Here is a 22785-nt window from a genome sequence, read left to right as displayed (position 1 = left end):
AAAGCCTTAGGTTTGAAGATCCTAGAAACAGGTGTCAAAAGACAAGAAAGGCAGGCTTTTCACAATATTTAACAAGAAGCCCTCCACCACTGTAGCAATGAGGACTAGAAGTCAAAGGTTTGTCATCTAGGGTGACTTTAGACAAGACGCTGAACTTTTAACTTGAACTTCCTCATTCTGTATGGCAGGAAGCTCATAACTAGTGGACCCATATCTCAGGGAAGGTGTGAAAGTCAAATATAAAAGGAACAACTCCCAGGAAGAGTTAACAATTCTAAATCTATATGCATCAGACAATGCAACCTCAAAATACAAAAGTCCTCCCCCCCAAAATATGTCTCAGAATTAACAAAAATTGACAAATCACAACCACAGAGTAACAATTTTAACATATCTCCCTCAGAAACCAAAAGATCAAGTATCAAAAATTAGTGGGGAATAGCTATATTTGAAGACAATTAACAAGCTAAATCTACTGTATATATATAGATTCCTACAAACAATTAGAAAACACACATTCTAAGGCACACAAACAACACTTAAAAATTACTGACATATTAGGCCACAAATGTCGCAAGAAAATATCAAAAAACTGGTATTGGGGACTTCCCTGGCGGTCCAGTGGTTAAGACTTCACCTTCCAATGCAGGGGGTGTGGGTTTGATCCCTGGTTGGGGAGCTAAGATCCCACATGCCTAGCAGCCAAAACACCAAAACATAAAACAGAAGCAATATTGTAACAAATTCAATAAAGACTTTTAAAATGGTCCACATCAAAAAATCTTAAAAAAAAAAAACTGGTATCACACAGACTGTGTTCTTTAGCCACAATTCTCTGAAATTGAAAATTAAAAATAAGCAGTTAAAAAAATTCATACAATTTGGTTTTTAAAAAGTACTTCTGAATAATTCATGGGTTAAAAAAGAAATATGTAATAAGCACAAAGCATCACAAGCTGGGAAAAAGTATTTACAACGTGCCACATATGAAACTTATGGGATGCAGTGAAAACTGAACTTAGAGAAAAAATTACGTTACCTGAATACATTAGTAAGCAAGAAAATTAAACAGCTAAGTGTTCAACTCAAAAATCAAAGAATAAAATTTAACAACAATTTTGATTAGAAAAGACATCTCTTAAACTAGAAATAGACCTGATAATGGGTACCTACACCAAACCTACTACAAAATCAAACTTGATGGTAAATTATTAGAAGAATTTTCTTTAAGATAAGGAATAAGACAAGAATGCCCATTACCACCTCTATTATTGTAGGTCTTAGTAAGATAGAAAAATATATAAGTATAAAGATCAAAAGGAAAGACTAATTCACAGACTGTCTTCATTAAAAAAAAACTCCAGAAAACCTATTAGAACAAAAAAAATCCATAAAAATTAATTTAACAAAAGGTCTAAAACATCTTTATAGATATAATTATAAAGTTATCTACGAAAAAAGATATAAGCCAAACAGATGGAAAGATAAACCATGTTCATGAACAGAAAGAATTAACATCATAAAGATGGCAATTCTGCCTAATTAATCTGTGTATTCAATGCAATTCAGTCAAAATCCCAGTGGTATTTTACAAAATTTGATACACCGATGCTAAAATTTATAAATTTATTTATTTAATTTATTTTTGGCTGCGTTGGGTCTTCATTGCTGCACGCAGGCTTTCCCTAGTTTCAGCGAGTGGGGGTTACTCTTGGTTGTGGTGAGCTGGCTTCTCATTGCAGTGGCTTCTCTTGTTGTGGAGCATGGGCTCTAGGCATGCGGGCTTCAGTGTTGTGTTGTGGCACACGGGCTCAGTAGTTGTGGCTCGCGGGCTTAGTTGCTCCGCGGCATGTGGGACCTTCCCAGACCAGGGCTCAAACCCGTGTCCCCTGCATTGGCAGGCAGATTCTTAACCACTGAGCCACCAGGGAAGCCCCCGATGCTAAAATTTACATGGAAGAATAATGATATAAATTTCAAGAGTAATCTGTATTGAAAGAAAAATAAAAAGGGGAAGGGGAATTTATTTTTGATAGATGGTCAAGGAAGGCCTGAGAAGGTAACAGGACCAAAGATCTGAATGGAGGGAGAAAGTGAGTCTTTCAGATGGTAGGAATAAAATAAGATGACTACAGTTCATACTGTAAACTAAAAAAAAATTCCTGATATATTAAATAAAGTCCTAAATGTGAACAGTAAAACTTTATAACCTTTAGAAAAAAAAATTGGAGACTGTTTCTAAGACATTTGGGTAGGAAAGAATTTCTTTTTTTAATCGAAATATTGTCAACATACAATATTATGTTAGCTTCAGGTGTATTACATAATGATTTGACATTTGCATACATTATGAAATGATCACCACAATAAGTCTAGTAAATATCTATCACCATATAAAGTTATTACGATATTATTAAGAATTTCTTGGTTACCAAAGGGAAAAGGTAGGGAGAAGGGATAAATTAGGAGTTTGGGATTAACATATACACACTACTATATATAAAATAATCAACAAGGACCTACTGTATAGCACAGGGAACTCTACTCAATATTCTGTAATAATCTATATGGGAAAAGAATCTGAAAAAGAAGAGATATATTTATATGTATAACTGAATCACTTTGCTGTACACCTGAAACTAACACAACATTGTAAGTCAACTATACTCCAATATAAAACAAAAATTTTTTAAATATATTATTAAGAATTCTTAAAGAAGGCACAAAAAACATACAGTATAAGAAAATTCAGACCAATGTGACTTCATGAAAACAAAAGTTGCTCTCTAAGAAAATATCCTGAAAAATTAAAAGCGCAAGTCACAAGCTGGGAGAAAATATTTACAATGCACATAACTAATAAAAAATTAGTATCCAACATATAAAGAACCACTGCAAACCAATAACAAAAAAAGAAAGAAAAAGAAAAGAAAAAGGGCAAAGGCTACTCGCAAAGTATCAGACTTGTATAGTCAACATGGAAATAAATTAAACGAAAACTAAAGAGGCTACACAAAAAAAGCTATAAACTGTCATCGTTAATGTTTATTTTCATACATAAAATAACTTTTCCCGGGCTTCCCTGGTGGCGCAGTGGTTGAGAGTCCACCTGCCGATGCGGGGGACACGGGTTCGTGCCCCGGTCCGGGAAGATCCCACATGCCGCGGAGCGGCTGGGCCCGTGAGCCATGGCTGCTGAGCCTGCGCGACCAGAGCCTGTGCTCCGCAACGGGAGAGGCCGCAACAGTGAGAGGCCTGCGTACCGCAAAAAAACAAAAACAACAACAACAACAACAAAATAAAAACTTTTCCCAAGTCAGTTCTGCACAAGAATTTTAAGTTTTATTTTTTTTAATGTATTCAATTACTTTGTTAGGGCCATTTTAGCTGATGACAGGTTCAAAACTATATGCGTGGTACCACGCTGCAGAAAGAAAACATCAGTTCTGGTTAAGGTCTACTGAGAAATGTGGGAAGAGAAAGGAAAAGTTTAAACTATTTTGAGACGTTCTAACTGACTTCAGTCTTATCTGAACTTTGCCAAGTATGAGGTATCCAATCTCCTACCTAAAATAAAGACATTGCCCTAGTGCTGCTGTGGTTACTTAAAATAGATGTTAAAATATAAATAAATAACAGTCTTGATCTAGAATGAAGCCTTCCATAGAAAGGGGATTTGTGGACACAAGTGGGAACACCATTTAAACTCATAACCTATGACAGAGCTCCCTCTGCCGGCCCAGAGAAAGTACAAGGACCCTGACACTGACACAGAACCTCTCAAGTCACCTCAGGAATGTGCCCTTCAAATAGTGAGGGCAAAGTTCTTCTATGGTCCTAATGCAAAAAAACCCAGTGACACAGACAAACAGGAGAAGCCTTCCAAAATCCCCAAACTGATAGCTTATCCAGGCACGGGTTTTCAAAGTAGTGTGGACAATGGTTTACCTCTATGGTTCTGACAGGTATTCTTGGGGTCTCTCATAAAGCAATCAAATCACACCCCACTCTAACCCTCCCTCCAACCGCAATCTGATTCTTTATGGTAGATTCAGATATACACAACCAAAACATACTCCCTCAGATGTAACAAAATCATCAGAGGCAGGTTCCCTTTGAAAACCTTGTGCCCTTTGTGTCTGGAAATCCTGGGCAGACACAGAGCGAGGCTAGGTACTCAAACAACCAGCAAGGGACACTGCAAGCTGAGACTTGCCATCAGATGTCCTTGTAACATGAGCCTTAGTCCTGTCCCTTAACAACTTAATAAAGGGGCTCTGCTGAGGAGCAGGATAATATAATGGTTAAGAGCATGAGCTTTGAAATCAAACGTATTTGGCTTCAGGTCTTGGCTCTTCTGTTACTCACTATGTAATCACGAGCAAGTTACTTAGTCTCTTTGCAATTCAGTTTCTGCTTCTGTAAGAGGCCGGGGGCGGGCTATGAAAACACCACACATCACGGTTGTAATAATTAAAATATATGAAATGCTTATAAAGGATTAAGCACTGTACCTGGTAGATATTAAGTGCCTAATCATTAATGATTATTATTAACGTTATAATGTCTATCTTCTTGGGTATAATAAATAATTTATATATAAAAACAATTGTTTGACATGTACACACTGCTATATTTAAAATGGATAACCAACAAGGACCTACTGTATAGCACAGGGAACTCCGCTCAATATTATGTAACAACCTAAATGGGAAGAGAATTCGAAAAAGAATAGATACATATATACGTTAAAAAAAAAAAAGAAAAAAAAACAACTGTTTCTTAAAAAGAAAAAAAAAGGTTATCTTTGGAATCCCCTCAAAAGCCAGCACCAGTCTTACCATGACTTTTCATGGGTTTTATATTATGGATCTAATGCCCATTAACATAAGGGTAGGCTTCCAGAACAAATCAGAAGTTCAGTAGAATGAAAAGACCATAGACTTTGGAGTTCTTTGAATTCCCAGCTCCCGCGTTTACTAGCCATGTGACCATAGCAAATGTTAGCCACCAAAAAAATCGCAATGTCTGGGTCAAACAGCTGATTAGACATGGCTCAAAAAGGAATTATAGAATTAGAAGATGAATCCAGGGCTAACACCCAGAAAGTAGCACAGAGAGATTTTAAAAAATGGAAAATATAAAGGAGAAATTGCTGTAAAGGGAAGAAACTAAGGATACTGACAGCTGCTACTAATCCTTGTGGAAGGTAAACTGGTACAAACCTTCTGGAGGACAATATGGCAACACCTGCACGTTAAATTGTTCAAACATTTCTGGAAATTTTTCCTAGGAAACATTAAAAGGAAGGCAAAATTTGTATGTAGGATGTTCCCTGCAGAGTTATTTGTACTAGTGAAAAACTGGAAACAACCAAAATGCCCAGCAATGGGTAAATGATCAAAAAACACTGTTAAGTGTGATAAATATAAAAAGGACTATGCAACAACATGAAAAATGTATATGCTTATTCAGGAGAAATTAATCAGAAATTAGAATATCTAAGCAAATTATTACCATATAGGAACTATACAGGCATATGGTCAAGAAAAGGAGTTCTTTGCTGGAGTGAGAGGACTTAGGGGTGAACTACTTTCTTTTGTAACAGTGCATTAATACTGTTGTAATACTGTTGGTATAAATAATTTTTAATACAGTAAATGAGAACAGAGGCATTTGAAATATCTAACTTTTCTAAGGTACTAGGTGAAACCCTATTCATTTTCACAAATTTTAACCTGTAGAAACTTCAGTTCTATATTAGTCATGAGTTATATCATTTTTATAAACAATTAGAGCTACAAGGGACAAGGAAAATAAAGACGATTAATAACTCTTTATTTTTATTGATTAAGGCTCTGAGGCCCATATAAGGAAAGAAATTGTCCAATGTAACACAGATAGTTATTATCTAAGCCAAGCTCGGTCAGATAGTCTCCTTTAAATGTTTAGAAATCAATATGAAGAAGTGGTCTAATGTCTGAGACCTGCTTTAAATTAATTCAGTTTGTTATTCTCTTTGGTGGAGAGCTGAAATATGATGGGCAGTGAGTTATTTTTGAAACTGGTTACATGTCAATAGGGGTCATGATATTATTCTGTGTAACTGTATATATTTTCATCTTCCATAATGAAAAGCTTCAATAGCTCCTAAAATAATGAGTAAAGATCTCAGAATTAAGTGGCGAATCTATCTAACTTGTGACTCAAAACTGAATTACAAGACCTGAAACAGATTGTGAACTAAGTTTACTTAACGTCACTTAGCTGTGACTGTTGAGGTTTTTAAATGGGTTTTTCCCTCATGACTATAATAAAAGATTCATGTTTCTCATTAGACATGCTAAAACTATCCAAGCTCAGAAACTGAACAAACAACCCACTGAATTAATGAGCACTTAAAATACGAAAATTACATTTGGAACAAAATTAATTCTTTAAATTTAAAAAGGTGGATTTCCCATAACACGTACATGCACAACACATGTTAATGGGTCAGTCTAGTTATGTTACACAGGGATTACAATCATCTGCATAATTAAAGCCCTTAAAACAAGCAGAAGATATAGCATTCCGAGTCAACAAAAAGAAGTCAGCAGCTCACTGCTGCAAAACAAAACTTCCTAACAAATCACACGGGCTAGCTACTTAAAAGAGCAAAAGAAAAAATAAATTTAGTACGTATCATTCACTCGATAATTTACGTAACACCAAATCTTGAGTCCAGGGAATGAAACATACTGTAAGAACACATTTTCGATAAGGATTTAAAGAGAGACTAACAGGTAGTGACAATGTTTTAATAAACTCTTTGTAAATATCCATTTTTAAGGCCATAGAAAACAGTGCAAGGAGGAAGAAGGGAGAAAAAAATGATTCTTAAGGCAATGCAGAATTCAAAGTCCTAATTTACAGGATACACTATGATATCGGCAGTATTTCTGGTGGGATTTTTTTCTCTGATAATAACTCTAGAAAATAATTTGGAAAATAAATAAAATTTAAAATACCTATAATCCCATTATCTACTTTTAATATTTGGTTTATTTTCCTCTGGCCTTTTGATTGGTTTTTTCAGTCTTTTTTCTATGTACATATTAACATGTTAATTTATCTTTTTACTTTTGTAAAGCTAGAATATAATTTCTCTATATCTTCAATTATTTTCTTGGGCCAAATTCCTAGAAGTGGAATTTACTGAGTGAAAGGCTTGAATTTTTTAAACTCTTGATATGCACTACATTCCGGAAAAGTTAGATCTATTTACACATCCATCAGTAGTATTACTACTCTTTCACCATTTGTATAATTCTGACCTGAAGCCAAACACAGATGATGAGCCTTGGCCCCAAAATAGAAAAAAGAAAACAAGAAAACCTTTTCCCTTCAAAAACAAAGGGTTGGTTATAAATACACAGACCTGGAAGGTGAAAATTCAAGAGGGCTGCCTGAGATCTAAAGCCCTGGAACCGTGTGTTCTAGCCGCAATAAACCAGCTGCAGTTGCCCTGAACTCACTGCCACTTGGACTTTGTGGACACGGCTCCCTCTGCTGGAACATCTCCACCCACCCTACTCACTGCCAACCTTCCTGCCTTTTTCCTCCAGAAATTTGTCAGTAATCCCCAGCCTAAATTAAATACTCTTCCACTCTGCTTCGCCAACACCCTCAGATTACCTCTGTTTTAAAGCCCATTTCATATGCTGAAGTGTAATTAAATGGTCTGTCCCACAGACTAGACAGTGACTTCCTTCAGGGCAAGGACTGTTTCTTCATTCCCTGCTGTATCCTCAGCATCTAGCAAAGTACCTGGGATACTGAAGAGAAATTTATTGAATGAATTAATCAATCACAAAGCAGTTGGTCTAAGGCAGTGGTTAGAGAACTTTTTCTGTCTGTAAAGGATCAGACAGTAAACTTTTCAGGCTTTGGGGGCCACATGGTCTCAGTCACGACTGCTCAGCTCTGCCTTTGTAGTGCAAAAGCAGTCATAGACAATAGCAAATGAATGGACATGGCTGTGTTCCAATAAAACTTTATTGCTAAAACCAGGTGTCAGGCCAGATTTGGCCTGTGGACCATAGTTTGCCAATCAGTCCCTGGTTTCGAGGAAGAAACTCTAAATTTTAAAAAAAGGAAGGAAAATATTACTTATATGTGGAATCTAAAAAAGTGGTACAAATGAACTTATTTACCAAACAGAAATAGTCACAGATATAGAAAACAAACTTTTGGTTACCAAGGGGGAAAGGAGGGGGGAGGGATAAATTGGGAGATTGGGATTGACATATACATACTACAATATATAAAATAGATAACTAATAAGGATCTACTGTATAGCCCAGGGAACTCTTCTCAATACTCCGTAATGACCTATACAGGAAAAGAATCTAAAAAAGCGTGGTTATAAGTATATGTATAAGTGATTCACAGCAGAAATTAACACAACATTGTAAATCAACTATATGCCAATAAAAATTAATTAAAAATAAAGTAAAAGAAAAAAGGAAAGAAAAAAAAGATGATGAGAAGATCATAGAGACTTAATGCTTTAAACCTACACAAAGCTCAGGCTAAATTGTACGTTTAGAACCCAATTATTATTACCACTTTGTACTCCCAAATTCCTTTTCTCCATGGCTTGGTCTGTAATGCACAGAGTAAAGGGAAAGGAAACAACTGAAGGGAGAGGAAAGGATGGCCCTCTTCAACGGGAACTGAGCACAGGTGTTAGGCCTCAGTCACAGGCCAAGTAAAAATGATCAGCAGCATAAGAAAAGCAGCAGAGATGGGCTTACACTAGAAGGGACTGGATAGGACTCTTCAGTTTGTACATTCATCCTTAACAGACTGACTGAGAATTGGTAAGTCTGGTTTAGACACACAGAGTACCGTGAAAACAGACTGAAGATAACATGTATGATAAATAGCTCAGAATTTCACTACACTTTGAATTATGCATTAAAACAACGTATGTGCTACGTAGAAGTAAAATGTATAATAATGAAAGCACAAAGGAGAGGAGGGAGAAGCAAAAGAAGATACGCAAATGACCAAGAAATACATGAAAATATGCTCAAAAGCATTAGTCATTAGGAAAATGTAAGTTAAAACCACTATGAAATACCACTACACACCTACTAGGTCGTCTACATTTACAAAGCCTGCCCATACCAAGTGCTGGCCCAGATGTAGAACCATTGGAACCATCATACATTGATCTGGGCAATATAAATTAAACAGTCACGTAATCACCTAAATCAGTAACAATCAGTATAAATTAAACAAAAATAAAATAAACAATCACTTTGGAAAAAAGAAACAAAAAACAAATGTATGTGCTCACCTCCACAGATCAAGGAAAAGAAGGAAAAAGTGACAACATTCAACGAGAGAATGGCCGTTCAGGTTTGAAAGTCAATCCCTTCTTGTTGTTTATGCTTTCCTGTCTCTGATTCCACATGCCAGCTTCCTCCCTCCCCGAACCCTCCACTGCTGCCCCAACCCTCCAACACTCTTACTCCTTTGACTGTGACAACAGACGGGAGCTTCAAGACTGAGTCCATGTGGACCATGAGAATCTGCTCTCTCTGGAAATGTGCGTGGTCTGCCTGCGAAGTTAGTCTGTTTAATCAGAGCCTTACTTTTCATAGTGCCTTCCTCTTCCTCCTCCTCTGAGTTGATCACCATGGTGCCCAGCTGAGATGGCAACGTGTCATCATGTTCGATCATAGTATTGGCCCCGTCACTCATGGTGCTGGCTACTCGGACGGTGCCCATCTCGTCCCCCGCTGCTCGGACCATCGTGCCAGAATCCATTTCATCCTCCTCCTGGAAAAGGACGAAATCTCAAATGAGGGCGAATTTGATCAAAAGATTGAGTTTTCTGTATGCATAGCTGATTCACTTTGTTGTGGAGTGGAAGCTGACACACCGTTTGAAGCAATCATACTCCAATAAAAAAAAAAAAAGATTGAGTTTTCTGAATTACTCTTACTATCTTGGTGCAAATATTTCTGGATTTGATGCTTACCTGGGTTCTAAACCCAACTCTCTAGAACCAAGAGCACTCTTTTTTAATTGAACTATAATTGATGTACAATATTATATATGTTACAGGTGTAAAAGACATTGGGTCACGATTTTTAAAGGTTATACCCCATTGACAGTGCTCTTATTCAACCAAAGAAGATCACACACATGTAAAGTCTACATATTTAGTATGGATCCTAGACTCCCCAAAAGGGCCTGGGAAAATCCAGTCTCAGACCTGAGCATTCTCTTTCCCGAATAAAAAGTTAAACTGAAGAAAAGATAAGGAGGCAAGAGAATAAAATGTGGAAGTGTCTGAGGAAGCACTGGGAGACGAACAGACACAGACCCAGCAAGCCTCTAGCAAGCCCTGGTCCCAGGCAGGACACGGTCAGCAAGAAGAGCCTCCAGTTCCAGGTGGAACCCACATCTCCAACTCATCTTACCTGGCTGGCAATCATGAAATAACAAGCACTGACGCCCGAGGCCCACCACAACGCTTGCCACTGCCACTCACTGAGTTTTCTTCATCGTCCTGGTCCACCTCCCGCTGCTGGGCTTCCTGGCGTTTCAGCTTCACGTCCATGGCTTCGTTAATTAAATCCCGCAGTATGGACACTCCTTTGGCACTCTTGACAAATGGGTGCTTAGCAAGAAAGTTGAAGACGGTTTATATGGCACCAGTGCCAAAACACTGCCTGGCACACAGTAGGCACTTGACAATCTTTGTTGAATCAATCAGTGAATCTAATCTTTCTCTTTATGCTTTGGACTACAGCTAACCCACACTTGCTTTATAACGGTGAGCAGGTGCATGCAGGCTTGGCCCACCTTTTCTGGCTTGGCTGGAATGTTTCCTCCATTTCTCTCTACCAACTCTGGAGATTCTCAACAGGCTGGCATTGCCCCCTAGAGGAAGTTCTGTAAACATCTTGGGAGCTTGTTGCTACAATGTTTGGAGAACACAAACTACATGGGACATAGGAAAGGGGGCAGAGACACAAGTAATCCCGTAACATGTGGAACAGTCTTATACAACAACGAACCACAGCAAATTCTCCATATCTTTAAAATGTCTCAGAGTACATATACACTTTGATAAATAATGCCTACGAACTTCTTTAAGAGATAAGCGAAAAGTCTAGTAATTTGGGAGGTGATTCTGGAGAGGGGGCTTAAGCGGAATAAAGACATTGTTCAGAAATCACTGAATAGTTTACTCCTCCTGCTTGTTCTTTCTATTCAATGTCCTATAGCATTTCCAACTAGTGCCGAAGTGTAGTTACTACAGAAATACTAAAACTGGTCACCAATATGTAACAGATGTAGGCCCCAATATTATTCAATCTGCAAAGATACTTGAAACACAGGGATATTGCTGACTTTCCTTCATAGAAATAGTTTAAAGTTTTTAATGTTAATACCATCTTATATTTTTGTTGTCTGCCCTTGTAACACAGTAAGAAATCTATACTGTGAAAGTTACATGTGGAAATTCTTTTTTTTTGGCGGGGGGGGAGCATTGCCTATTGTTTTCCAAACTTATTCTGACATTGCCCTCAGTGTTTATCTGTAATCCATTCTCTGTTCCCCAGCACCCACCAGAGGATATGGGCTCCAAGGTCTTTGCAAGGACTCTAGAAGCGGACAGTATACCTCAACGTGTGGTACGATCGAAATACAGAAGATATCTTGTCCATAAAACTGCATCAGTACCCCATCCAGGCAGGAAAAGAATTTGCCACTGCTCTTGGAAATAAGACCCAGCTCATTTGCAAGAATATCGTATTTCCTTGTTCTCTCCACTGGGCAAGTCTGTAAGATCATTTCCCTCCTCTTATATATAAATGAGTCTGCCCTGTTATTACTTAACATTAGATTTCTGTTAGTGTCCATACACTCATTTTCCTGTGTTTCTTGAATGGAATGGTTTCTGTTCTTCTTACTGCTCTTAAATCTAAACTCATTCATGATGCTAGATACAGTTGTCTCATTACTTCATTATGTCTATAACTTGAAAAGCTGGAGCATTTCTATATTGACATTTGTATTATTATAAATTATTATTCTTATATTTCTCCATCATAGCACCAACATTACCCTGATCCTTTTTAAACTCTGGGCATAAACAGACTTTAGCATCTATGAGTTTCATTCCAAAAGGACTATAAATGTTATATAAATGTTAAAAAAAATATGCATTGGTTATAAAAAGGGGGCATTGGATCTGACATGACTGAAAACCATTGGCCTAGCTCAGTAATAATAGCAGGTATTTGTCGAATCCATTATATACTACCTTTAATATGTGTAGAGCATTGTTCAAAGTCATACACATTATATCACTTAATCTTCACAACCAACTATGGGGCAGGTACTTGATCTCCACTGTATAGATAAGAAAACTAAAGTAACAGAGAGGTTATGTTACTTGCCCAAGGTCATAGAGCTAGCAAACAGGGAGCTATGATTCAAGTCCCAGGACAGGCTCCAGAACCCAAGCTCCTAACTATTAAGCACACTGCCTGCCAAACCCCACCCATCCTTCAAGGCCCAAGCACACAGGTTACCTCCTCCAGGAAAGCAGTCCTGGTATCTTTAGTCCAAAGTGGCCTCTTTCCACGCTGAGCTACAACAGCACCTACCATTGATCCCAGTTCTCTGTCAGAACTGGGTATCTTTAATGGAACTCCTGCTTTGGGATCAAAAAGACTTAGGTTCTAATCCTGGCTTCGCTGTTTACCAGCTAAGTGGCTCTAAATGAGTTAACTCTCTAAATCTTCATTTTCTCACCTATAAAAGTAAATTAATACCCCTCTCTCACAGGGTGTATGTGATGATTAAATGGCATAACATGCAAAGTATCTAGCACACAGTAGGTGCTCAATAAATGTCAGTTCCTGTTCTCTAATCCCATAGAGCCCTGTATTTTCTTATTATCTTGTTCAATGATTTAACTTTATCCTCTATGTCTTTTCTAAGCAGTTACATTCAAAGGGAATATTTTATACCTCTTTACCATCTCCATGTAGGTGGGTTAACAGCATCTTTTGGTCAGCCTGTGAATGAAACAGGAAGAGGCAGCACCCCAGGGTGATTCATACCTGTAGGAGTTGAGTGGCTGTGGCTCTCTGCTCAGGGCTCTTTATGAGACACTGCTTCACAAAATCCATGAAGCTATCTGACCACAATTCTGGCTTTCGGAATGTGGGAGGTGGGTTGGTAGGAATCATGAAGATTGCCTAGTTTAAAAAAAAAAAAAATTGGCAAAATAAAAGTGATGCTCCAATAAAAATATGACTGGAAATACATTTGGAGTTTGATAAAATGATTTTTCTCTTCTCCACTAAAGCACATCCAAATTACAACAAAAATCCAGGTATCTCAAAGTAGATCACTATAACAAATATAATAATAGTGAAAATGTTTGAAATACTGCGAGAATTACCAAAATGTGACACAGAGACACAAAGTGAGCAAATGCTGTTGGAAAAATGGCGCTGATAGGGACTTCCTTGGTGGTCCAGTGGTTAAGGATCCGCCTTCCAATGCAGGGGACGTGGATTCGGTCCCTGGTCAGGGAACTAAGATCCCACATGCTGCGGGGCAACTAAGCCCACACGCCGCAATTACTGAGCCCGCGTGCCCTAGGGCTGCGTGTCACAACTAGAGAGAAGCCCGCACGCTGCAACGAAGAGCTCACATGCCGCAACTAAGACCCAACTCAGCCAAACAAATAAACTAATTAATTTTTAAAAATAGTCTTTAAAAAAAAAGAAAAAGAAAAATGGCACTGATAGACTTTCTCAACACAGGGTTGCCACAAACCTTCAATTTGTCAAAAACTCAACAGAGTGAAGCACAATGAAATGAGGTATGTCTGTATTATTTATTAAGTTTCCAATAAAAGAGGTACAGTTTTTTAAAAACATAAAACTCTTGGGGCTTCCCTGGCGGCGCAGTGGTTGAGAGTTTGCCTGCCAATGCAGGGGACACGGGTTCGAGCCCTGGTCTGGGAGGATCTCACATGCCACGGAGCAACTAGGCCCGTGAGCCACAACTACTGAGCCTGCGCATCTGGAGCCTGTGCTCCGCAACAAGAGAGGCCATGATAGTGAGAGGCCCGCACACCGCAATGAAGAGTGGCCCCCGCTCGCCGCAACTAGAGAGAGCCCTCGCACAGAAATGAAGACCCAACACAGCCAAAAATAAATAAATTAATTAATTAAAAACAAACAAAAACCCATAAAACTCTTTGCAATAATCAGCTTAAATTATATTCTTTAAATCTGAAAATATAACGAGTAAATCTTCCCACCCTTCTCCACTTCTGCCCCCCCAAAAAGACAGGAGCTTATCTTTGGGCACATGAATACTTTTTTAAAAACTGGGGGCTTCCCTGGTGGCGCCGTGGTTAAGAATCCACCTGCCAATGCAGGCGACACGGGTTCGAGCCCTGGTCCAGGAAGAGCCCACATGCCATGGAGCAACTAAGCCCACGCGCCACAACTACTAATCCTGTGCTCTACAGCCCGCGAGCCACAACTAATGAGCCCACGTGCCACAACTACTGAAGCCCACGTGCCTAGAGCCTGTGCTCCGCAACAAGAGAAACCACTGCAATGAGAAGCCCGTGCACCGCAACAAAGAGTAGCCCCCACTCGCTGCAACTAGAGAAAGCCTGTGCGCAGCAACAAAGACCCAATGCAGCCAAAAATAAATAAATAAATAAAATAAATTTTAATAAATAAATAACTGTTAAGTCTATTAATAGAAGGACTATTTAATCAGAAGAGAGGAGGGGCTGAGTTGGACGGTATGGAGAAGACTACGGAGCCGCTGAAGAAGGTAGGGTCAAAGTATTGTAACAGTGCTATCGTGAGGGGTTCTAGGGGTGGGGAAAGCCTGGAAACTGCTTAGCGTAGCTACACTGAAGGAGTTTCAATGGAGACTGAACCTACGGGCCCTTCATAGTCTAAAGGTGGATGGAAGTTGGAGAGTACAGAGCCTCAGAACTTATACATGTAAATACCTATAAGGGTCAGGCAGGAAAAAGACAACAAATGAATCAGACTGGGTGTCAGGGACATAAGTTTAAAAAAATAGTCCACTTTCCTCTTAATACTACTATAAAAAACATTAGAGAAAACACCGCAGTAAGTGATACTTGGCGAATAGAGAATCATGGAGACTGATAAAGTGGAAAGACCATGCCCCGTATAAAGGAGAGGACTGCTGCTCAGCTCCAGTTAGTGTTGTTATGTTAAACTGTGAGCACCTGAACTATTAAAAACATACACACTGCACAAGTCAACCACGCATGTCCTGGCCCACGTCCTACCAGAGGGCTACTAATACACAACCTCTAGAATGGAGAGGGGTGGATTACACTTGACTTCATTAGTGACTACAACTAGTGGAATTGTATCATCACCTGGAGTCTAGACTGACACTTATCAATTATTTACAATTAATTCATTTATTGTTTGGTACCCAACCAAGTAAGTCATTTAACTAAGTTTCTAATGATCACCGGTAACTAACCACCCCACTGGTTTTCTGTCCATTTCCTTACCCTCATAGGATGGATATCGGCATATGGGGGCTTTCCTTCAGCCATTTCTATGGCTGTTATTCCCAACGACCAGATGTCTGCCACACAGTTGTACCCAATTTCCTGAATCACTTCCGGAGCCATCCAAAATGGTGTTCCTATCACTGTATTTCGCTTGGCCATGGTATCCTAAAATAGAAAGGAGAGAGATCAACACTAAGCAATAAAACTGTTGAGAAAAAGAGTCCCTTCCAGCAATAAGAAATGTCTTAGACTTGAAATACATACACAAACCATACTCAAGCATGACTGATCAAGTCACAAAAGAAATTCGAATGACATAGAAACATAAAAGATTCTCAATCAATTATTAAAACACAAAAAATAATCAATCGAGCTTCCCTGGTGGTGCAGTGGTTGAGAATCTGCCTGCTAATGCAGGGGACACGGGTTTGAGCCCTGGTCTGGGAAGATCCCACATACCGTGGAGCAACTAGGCCCGTGAGCCACAACTACTGAGCCTGTGCTCCGCAGCAAGAGAGGTCGCGATAGTGAGAGGCCTGCACACCGTGATGAAGAGTGGCCCCCACTTGCCACAACTAGAGAAAGCCCTTGCACAGAAACGAAGACCCAACACAGCCAAAGATAAATTAATTAATTAATTAATTTAAAAAATAATAATCAATTAATGAAACACTAAAATGAGATTGATTACTATTAACTATTGCTGATAATAGCATAGATTAAAATACAGGCACTAAAATACAATGTTATAGGAGCATAAACTGATACAATGTTTTAGTATGCAACTTGGCAATATTTATTAACTTTATATGTCCATATCCTTTGATTCAAATCTATTTCTAGAAATGTATCCTATATGTAAGTACCCCAAGATATATGCACAAGTACTGTAGAAATATTTGTAATAGAAGGGGGAGAAAAAAGAAAAGGAAACAACACAACTTACTTCCAACTAAAGGAAGTAAGTTAAATATAATACATATCCATACAATGGAAAAAAAGGACCTAGATACACTTTTCTGACATGGAAAAAATGTACAAGACACATTGTGAAGCAAAAAACTTACGTTCAAAATTATATATAATACAGCCTTGTCTTTGTAAAAGAAAAACAATGATCAAAACAACAATAAAACAACAACCAATAATAATAAACATTGCTGTTATATGGATAGAAAAAAAAATCTCCAAGTAATATACACCAAACTATTAACAAGAGTCATATCTAGGAGACAGAATTACAAAAGACTTTTACTTTCCATCCCGTATACTTTTGTAACACTCAGCTGGATTATGTGAGTGTATATTACATGTGCAATCAGGAAATTTTAAAAAGAGAAAATTTAAAAAAGAGAAAATATGTGTGTACATATAGTACAAATATGATTTTCTTTTTTATAATATATATATATTTTATATAATATTATACTGTATATATATATAGTCTTACTTTGGGGCTTAAATAATATATGAATATAGTACACATGGGCAAATAACTACTTGCATACTTTCCCAGAATAGCATGGCCCTAATGAAAGAGAACCTTTCTAGAATTCCTGTGTTTTAGGAAGAGAAGGATTTTAAACAGAACTAAATAGACAACAGAACTTCCCATCATCATCACCCATGTTCCTTCTAAAATGTCTATCACTTAAGTTAGGTCATGCCAGTCAGGAGCAAACAACAGGTAATATTTTTAAATTGATCTCACTTTGTCAGTCCTATGTAAAAATTTAACAGAGGAACTAACTTACTGCTTAAGTCATTTCCTTTGCTCTGAAACTTCAAATTTGCACCATTCAAGTGGTGACAGTCAATGTTGTTGTCAAGGTTTATTTCCAGTTAGAAATGGATATCTGGATAACTAAACGTTTTTTGAACATTAAGAGTAATAAGTAGACACTAACCTAACTAGATCTGTATTACAAAGTTATATTAGTATAGCAGCATAGCAATGGAAAATATTAAGTCCAGAAACAGATTATGGTATAGAAACACACACACACCCCTATATGTATATAAATGTATAATTTGAAGATATGATTAAAACATCATTTTTAAATCAGCAAGCAAAGGATAGATTATGGGGGGGAAAAAGCACTGGGCAACTGTCTATTCATTTGTAAGATTCTACACTTAAATTCCTACCTTATGCTTTCACCAAAGTAAGTTCAAATAGGATGAAAATTTAAATACAAAGAACAAAATCCAAAAAGTACTAAAGGAAAGTATAGATGAATAGCTATACAATGTTGAAGCAGAAAAGGACTTTTAAAGCATAACATCATGAAGATGGCAATATTTTCCAAATTGATTTACGATTCAACACAACCTCAACACAATTCAATTCAATCCCAACCAAAATCTCAATGACGTCCCACTGTTTGTGCTTTTACTCTCATATCCAAAAAATCACTGCCAAGACCAATGCCGAGGAGCATTTTCCCTATGCTTTCTTCTAGGAGTTTTTGGGTTTCAGGCCTCATATTTAGGGTTTTTAATCCATTTTGAGTTAATTTTTGTGAGTGGTGTAAGAAAGGGGTCCAGTTTCATTCTTTTGCATATGAATATCTAGTTTTCCCAAGATCATTTATTGGAGAGACCGTCTTTTCCCACTGAGCATTCTTGGCTCCGTTGTCAAATATTAGTTGACCGTATAAACATGAGTTTATTTCTGGGCTCTCGATTCTCTTTCATTGGTCTATGTGTCTATTTTTATTCCAATACCATACTGTTTTGATTACTTTAGCTTTGTAATAGAGTTTGCAATCAAAAAGTGTGAAACCTCCAGCTTTGTTCTCCTTTCTCAGGACTGCTTTGGCTATTTGGGGCTTTTTGTGGTTCCATATGAATTTTAAATTGTTATTTTCTATTTCTGTGGAAAAAGTCTCAGTTACTAAATGCAATTGATATTTTAAATTGTAGTATCTTTTACACAGCACCAGGAGATTTTTTTTTCAATTTGGTTTCCTTATTAAGATTGTAATTTAGATAATACTGTTTAGTACTGTTTACTTATGTACTAACAACAAAATCTTTGGAAGGGCCCACAAATCACAGTATAGAATAAGTTCCTGAGTTTTTTTTAAATATCAAAGCAATTTTTGTGCTGTTGCAATACCTATGAAAGTCCCTAACATGTTCCAGGCAGATTTAAAATTTTTAAAAATAAAACCTGTATATAGTACCAGCTATAAACAAATAAACTATATATGTATATATTTTTCTACTACCCAAGAAAAATGACAGATAACATTGTTGCAAATTTTAGTATATATCTGTCCAGAACTCCTTCTATTTTTCTACACATATTTTACATATATTATCTGATTTTACAAAATCAGATAATTTTAGACTTCCTGTTTTAAAGCAAGGTTTATTTCATTGCCATGCACTACTGAGGTAGGAGGAAAATCAAGAGTCTGTATTTTGGAAGCAAATGAGGAGAGTGTTTTCAGTAAAGCCAACTGCTACCTGGAGGCTGAATGAGATGACATTCTGTCTTATTCAAGGAAAGCCATTTAGATTTAATTCTTCTTCCTTTTATAAATATGATGATGTAGCCCAGTAGAATTTAAACTTCTACTCCATTATTTCCTGTTTTTGTTTTTATCTTTATCAAAGCTAAACAAAGTTAAATTACGGACCTGAATCCAGGAAAGGATCTAAAATAACCTACCAGCTCCTTTGTAACCTATTGGTACATTTTAAAATTTTTTACAATTCAATTACATCAAATATTATATTTTTAAATAAATAAATAAAAGGAACTCTTTCTCAAGAAAAACCTGGAAGTTACCTACACAAGTAACATTTTTACTTACTGTAAGCTGACCTGCTACCCCAAAATCTGCAAGTTTGGCATGACCTTCTGTATTTAGCAAAATATTTCCTGCCTTGATATCTCGGTGTATTTTTCTCATAAAATGAAGGTATTCCAGTCCCTTAAGTGTTGACTGTAATATTGTAGCTATTTCATCTTCTGTTAACTGAAAAAAGAATGAGAAGTTAAAATGCTATTAGTTTACATCAGCACATTTGAAAAAGGAAAAAAATAAATAAGACCCAAACTCCTTTCCTAGAATATACAATCTTATTCAACGTGTGAACAGCATTTGATAGCTTATAATACCATCGCTATGCTGAATATACAATCTTATTCAACGTGTGAACAGCATTTGATAGCTTATAATACCATCGCTATGCTGACCACTCCCAAAGTTTTATTTCCAGCCCACATCTCTCCCCAAATATCAGATGCATATATTTGCCCACACTACACCTCCAAATGAATACCTAACAAGCATCACAAGCATAACATGTCAAAATCAAATTCTTTATTTTTACCACCACCCTATCCCTTTCTTTACCACCCACTCACCTACTCTATTCTTCCCATGGTCATCTCTCTCTCAGTAAAAGGCAATTTCATTCTTCCAGTTGCTCTGGCCAAAAACCTTGAGGTCATCCTTGGCTCTTCTCTATCTTCAAAATATATGCAACTATATCCTCTGTAATCACCCAGATCCAAGCCACCATAATGCCCTGCCAGAACTATTCTAATAATCTCCTAACTGGTCTTGTTGCTTCTGCCCTTGACCCTTTACATTGTATTTTCCACACAGCAGCCATGATGAACCGTTTAAAATATAAGCCATATCTGCTCAAAATCGTCCAGTGCCTTTCTAAGTCACTCAGAATTAAAGCCAGTCCTCACCAAGGTCTTACCTTATCTGGCTCCCAGCTACCTTCATCTTCTATCACCTTCTACCTTGCTCATCCTGTTTCAGCCACATAGGCTACCCTGCTATTCCTTGAACACTCTAAATACACTACCACTTCTGGGCCTTTTTATCTGTTCTCTCTGCCTTCAGTGCCCTTCAACTAGATTTCTGGATGAGTTGGTCCCTTACTTCACTGTCTCTGCCCAAATGTCACCTCATCAGAAAATCAGAGAGGCCTTTGCTAGCTCCGTCCATTCCTAGACCGTTCTCTATCCCCTTATCCTACTTATTGGTCGTTGCAGCATTATCACCACCTGACATACTATACATTATCTGTATACCTATTTATGTGACATCTTCCCTATTAGAAACATAAGCTCCATTTTAAAATGTCTTTGATTTGCTTACTATTGAATCCCTAGCACCAAGAAAGCCACCTAGCACACCGTAGGTCCTGAAAAAATATTTGCTGAATGATGATGAGTAAACGTAAGCAAGAATGCGGGAGACTAACAGAATATCTGATCGGTGCAATGCTGACTTTGTGCTGATCCAACCCCAGTCCTAAACAAACTCAATCAACAGACTCTCAATCAGTCCCCTTCTGACGAACAACTCATATTTAGAAGGGAATATGCTGTGGTGCAAAAAGTATGCAATTTGGGATTAGAAAGACCTAGTTTTTACTCTTGGCTCTACTTTCTAGTTGTGTGACTTCAGCAAGTTATCTAATGTCTCTTAGTCTCAGTTGCTCCACCTATAAAATAGGCGAATCACCTTTCTTCAAGATCGCCATGAAAATCAAATGATATAGTAAGGCATGTAAGAAACCATGTTGTTTAATAACTATTACAGAATCAATCAGACAATCACCAAATATTTAATAAGCATCTATTATGAGCCAGGCATTATGCTAATAATATTAAAAATAACTAAAAAATATTAAGCATTTCATCTATGCTACGCACTACTTTTATAATCTCACTTAATCCTTATAAAAATCGAATGAGGGGCTTCCCCGGTGGTGCAGTGGTTGAGAATCTGCCTGCCAATGCAGGGGACACGGGTTCGATCCCTGGTCCGGGAAGATCCCACATGCCGCGGAGCAACTAAGCTCATGTGCCACAACTACTGAGCCTGTGCTCTACAGCCCATGAGCCACAACTACTGAGCCCGTGGGCCGCAACTACTGAATCCCGTGCGCCTAGAGTCCATGCTCCACAATGAGAGAAGCCACTGCAATGAGAAGCCTGTGCACCGCAACGAAGAGTAGCCCCCGCTCGCCGCAACTAGAGAAAGCCCACGTGCAGCAATGAAGACCCAACACAGCCAAAAATAAATAAATAAATACAAATTAAAAAAAAAATCGAATGAGGTAGGTACTATTATTATCATCACCGTTTCACAGATAAGGAAGGTGAAGCACAGACAAGTAATTTGTGCCAAAGGTCACAGAGCTAATAAATGACAGAGGTTTCATTACAATCCAAGCAAACACTATTGGCACAGTGGCAAGCAAGAGTTTGGGGTACCTTCTGTGGCCAAAGAACAAAGTTCATGACTTACTAACTCTTTATTCTAACCAACTGAGTTAATCAGTTAAGGTAGCACTGCCCAACAGAAATATAACATGAGTCGTATACTAAGGCATATATGTGGAACCTAGAAAAATGGTACAGATAAACCAGTCTGCAGGGCAGAAATAGATACTCAGATGTAGAGAACAAACGTATGGACACCAAGGGGGGAAAGTGGTGGTGGTGTGATGAATGGGGAGATTGGGATTGACATGTACACACTAATATGTGTAAAATAGATAACTAATAAGAACCTGCTGTATAAAAAATAAATTAAATTAAATTAAAAAAACAAAAACACCCCACCTAACTTTTTGGCCAACCCAGTAGGACCTTGTTGTTTATAGAAGTTATCTTTTATATCAGATGGCTCACTCACTTGCTTAGAACCCAGCAACTGTTTCCTATTGTACATGGAAAAAAAATCAAACTCATTATCACCGCCAATAATACCCAACATAATCTAGCCCTGCCCCCCTGCCTCACCTCACCTCCTACAGCTTCCCCCTTACCTATTCCTCTCTAGTCATGTAGTGGCCTTCTCTCCAGCACTCAAACGTGCCAAATTCATTCTACCTAGAATGTTCTTTTAGAATTCATGGCTCCTTCTTGTCATTCACGTTTTACTTCAAATGTCGCCTCCCCGAGTGACAATTAAACGTTTCTCAACCATCTCCTCGCAAGTAGCCCACCAAGCACCCACTATCACTTTATTGTCACTCCCTGTCTTCACAGCAGTTCTCTCTATCTGGTATTTATTCTCTGGTTACCACTAATTTGCTTTTTGTTGGCTTACTAGAAAATGCACTACCACGAGAGCACGGTCCTTGTCTTATTTACTACTGGATCCCGAAGGCCTAGACCAGTGTTCTAG

The 22785-nt window shown here is 37.9% G+C and overlaps 1 protein-coding gene across 2 annotated transcripts in view; it reads right to left on the bottom strand.

Annotated features, from left to right (window-relative positions):
* Positions 1-22785, bottom strand: part of STK4 (serine/threonine kinase 4) — a 95041-nt gene that overhangs the window by 52871 nt on the left and 19385 nt on the right. For both annotated transcript variants that reach the window (XM_060285119.2, XM_030843582.2), the window contains exons 5-9: positions 19435-19599; positions 15608-15775; positions 13137-13274; positions 10550-10678; positions 9645-9831 (exon numbers count right to left, since the gene is read on the bottom strand). In XM_060285119.2, the coding sequence (XP_060141102.1) occupies positions 9645-9831; positions 10550-10678; positions 13137-13274; positions 15608-15775; positions 19435-19599 (787 nt within the window). The remainder of the gene's footprint in view (positions 1-9644; positions 9832-10549; positions 10679-13136; positions 13275-15607; positions 15776-19434; positions 19600-22785) is intronic.

The sequence above is a fragment of the Globicephala melas genome, chromosome 15, assembly GCF_963455315.2.
Source record: "Globicephala melas chromosome 15, mGloMel1.2, whole genome shotgun sequence".
In the NCBI taxonomy this organism is placed as follows: domain Eukaryota; kingdom Metazoa; phylum Chordata; class Mammalia; order Artiodactyla; family Delphinidae; genus Globicephala; species Globicephala melas.
This window is presented reverse-complemented; position numbering and strand designations above follow the sequence as displayed.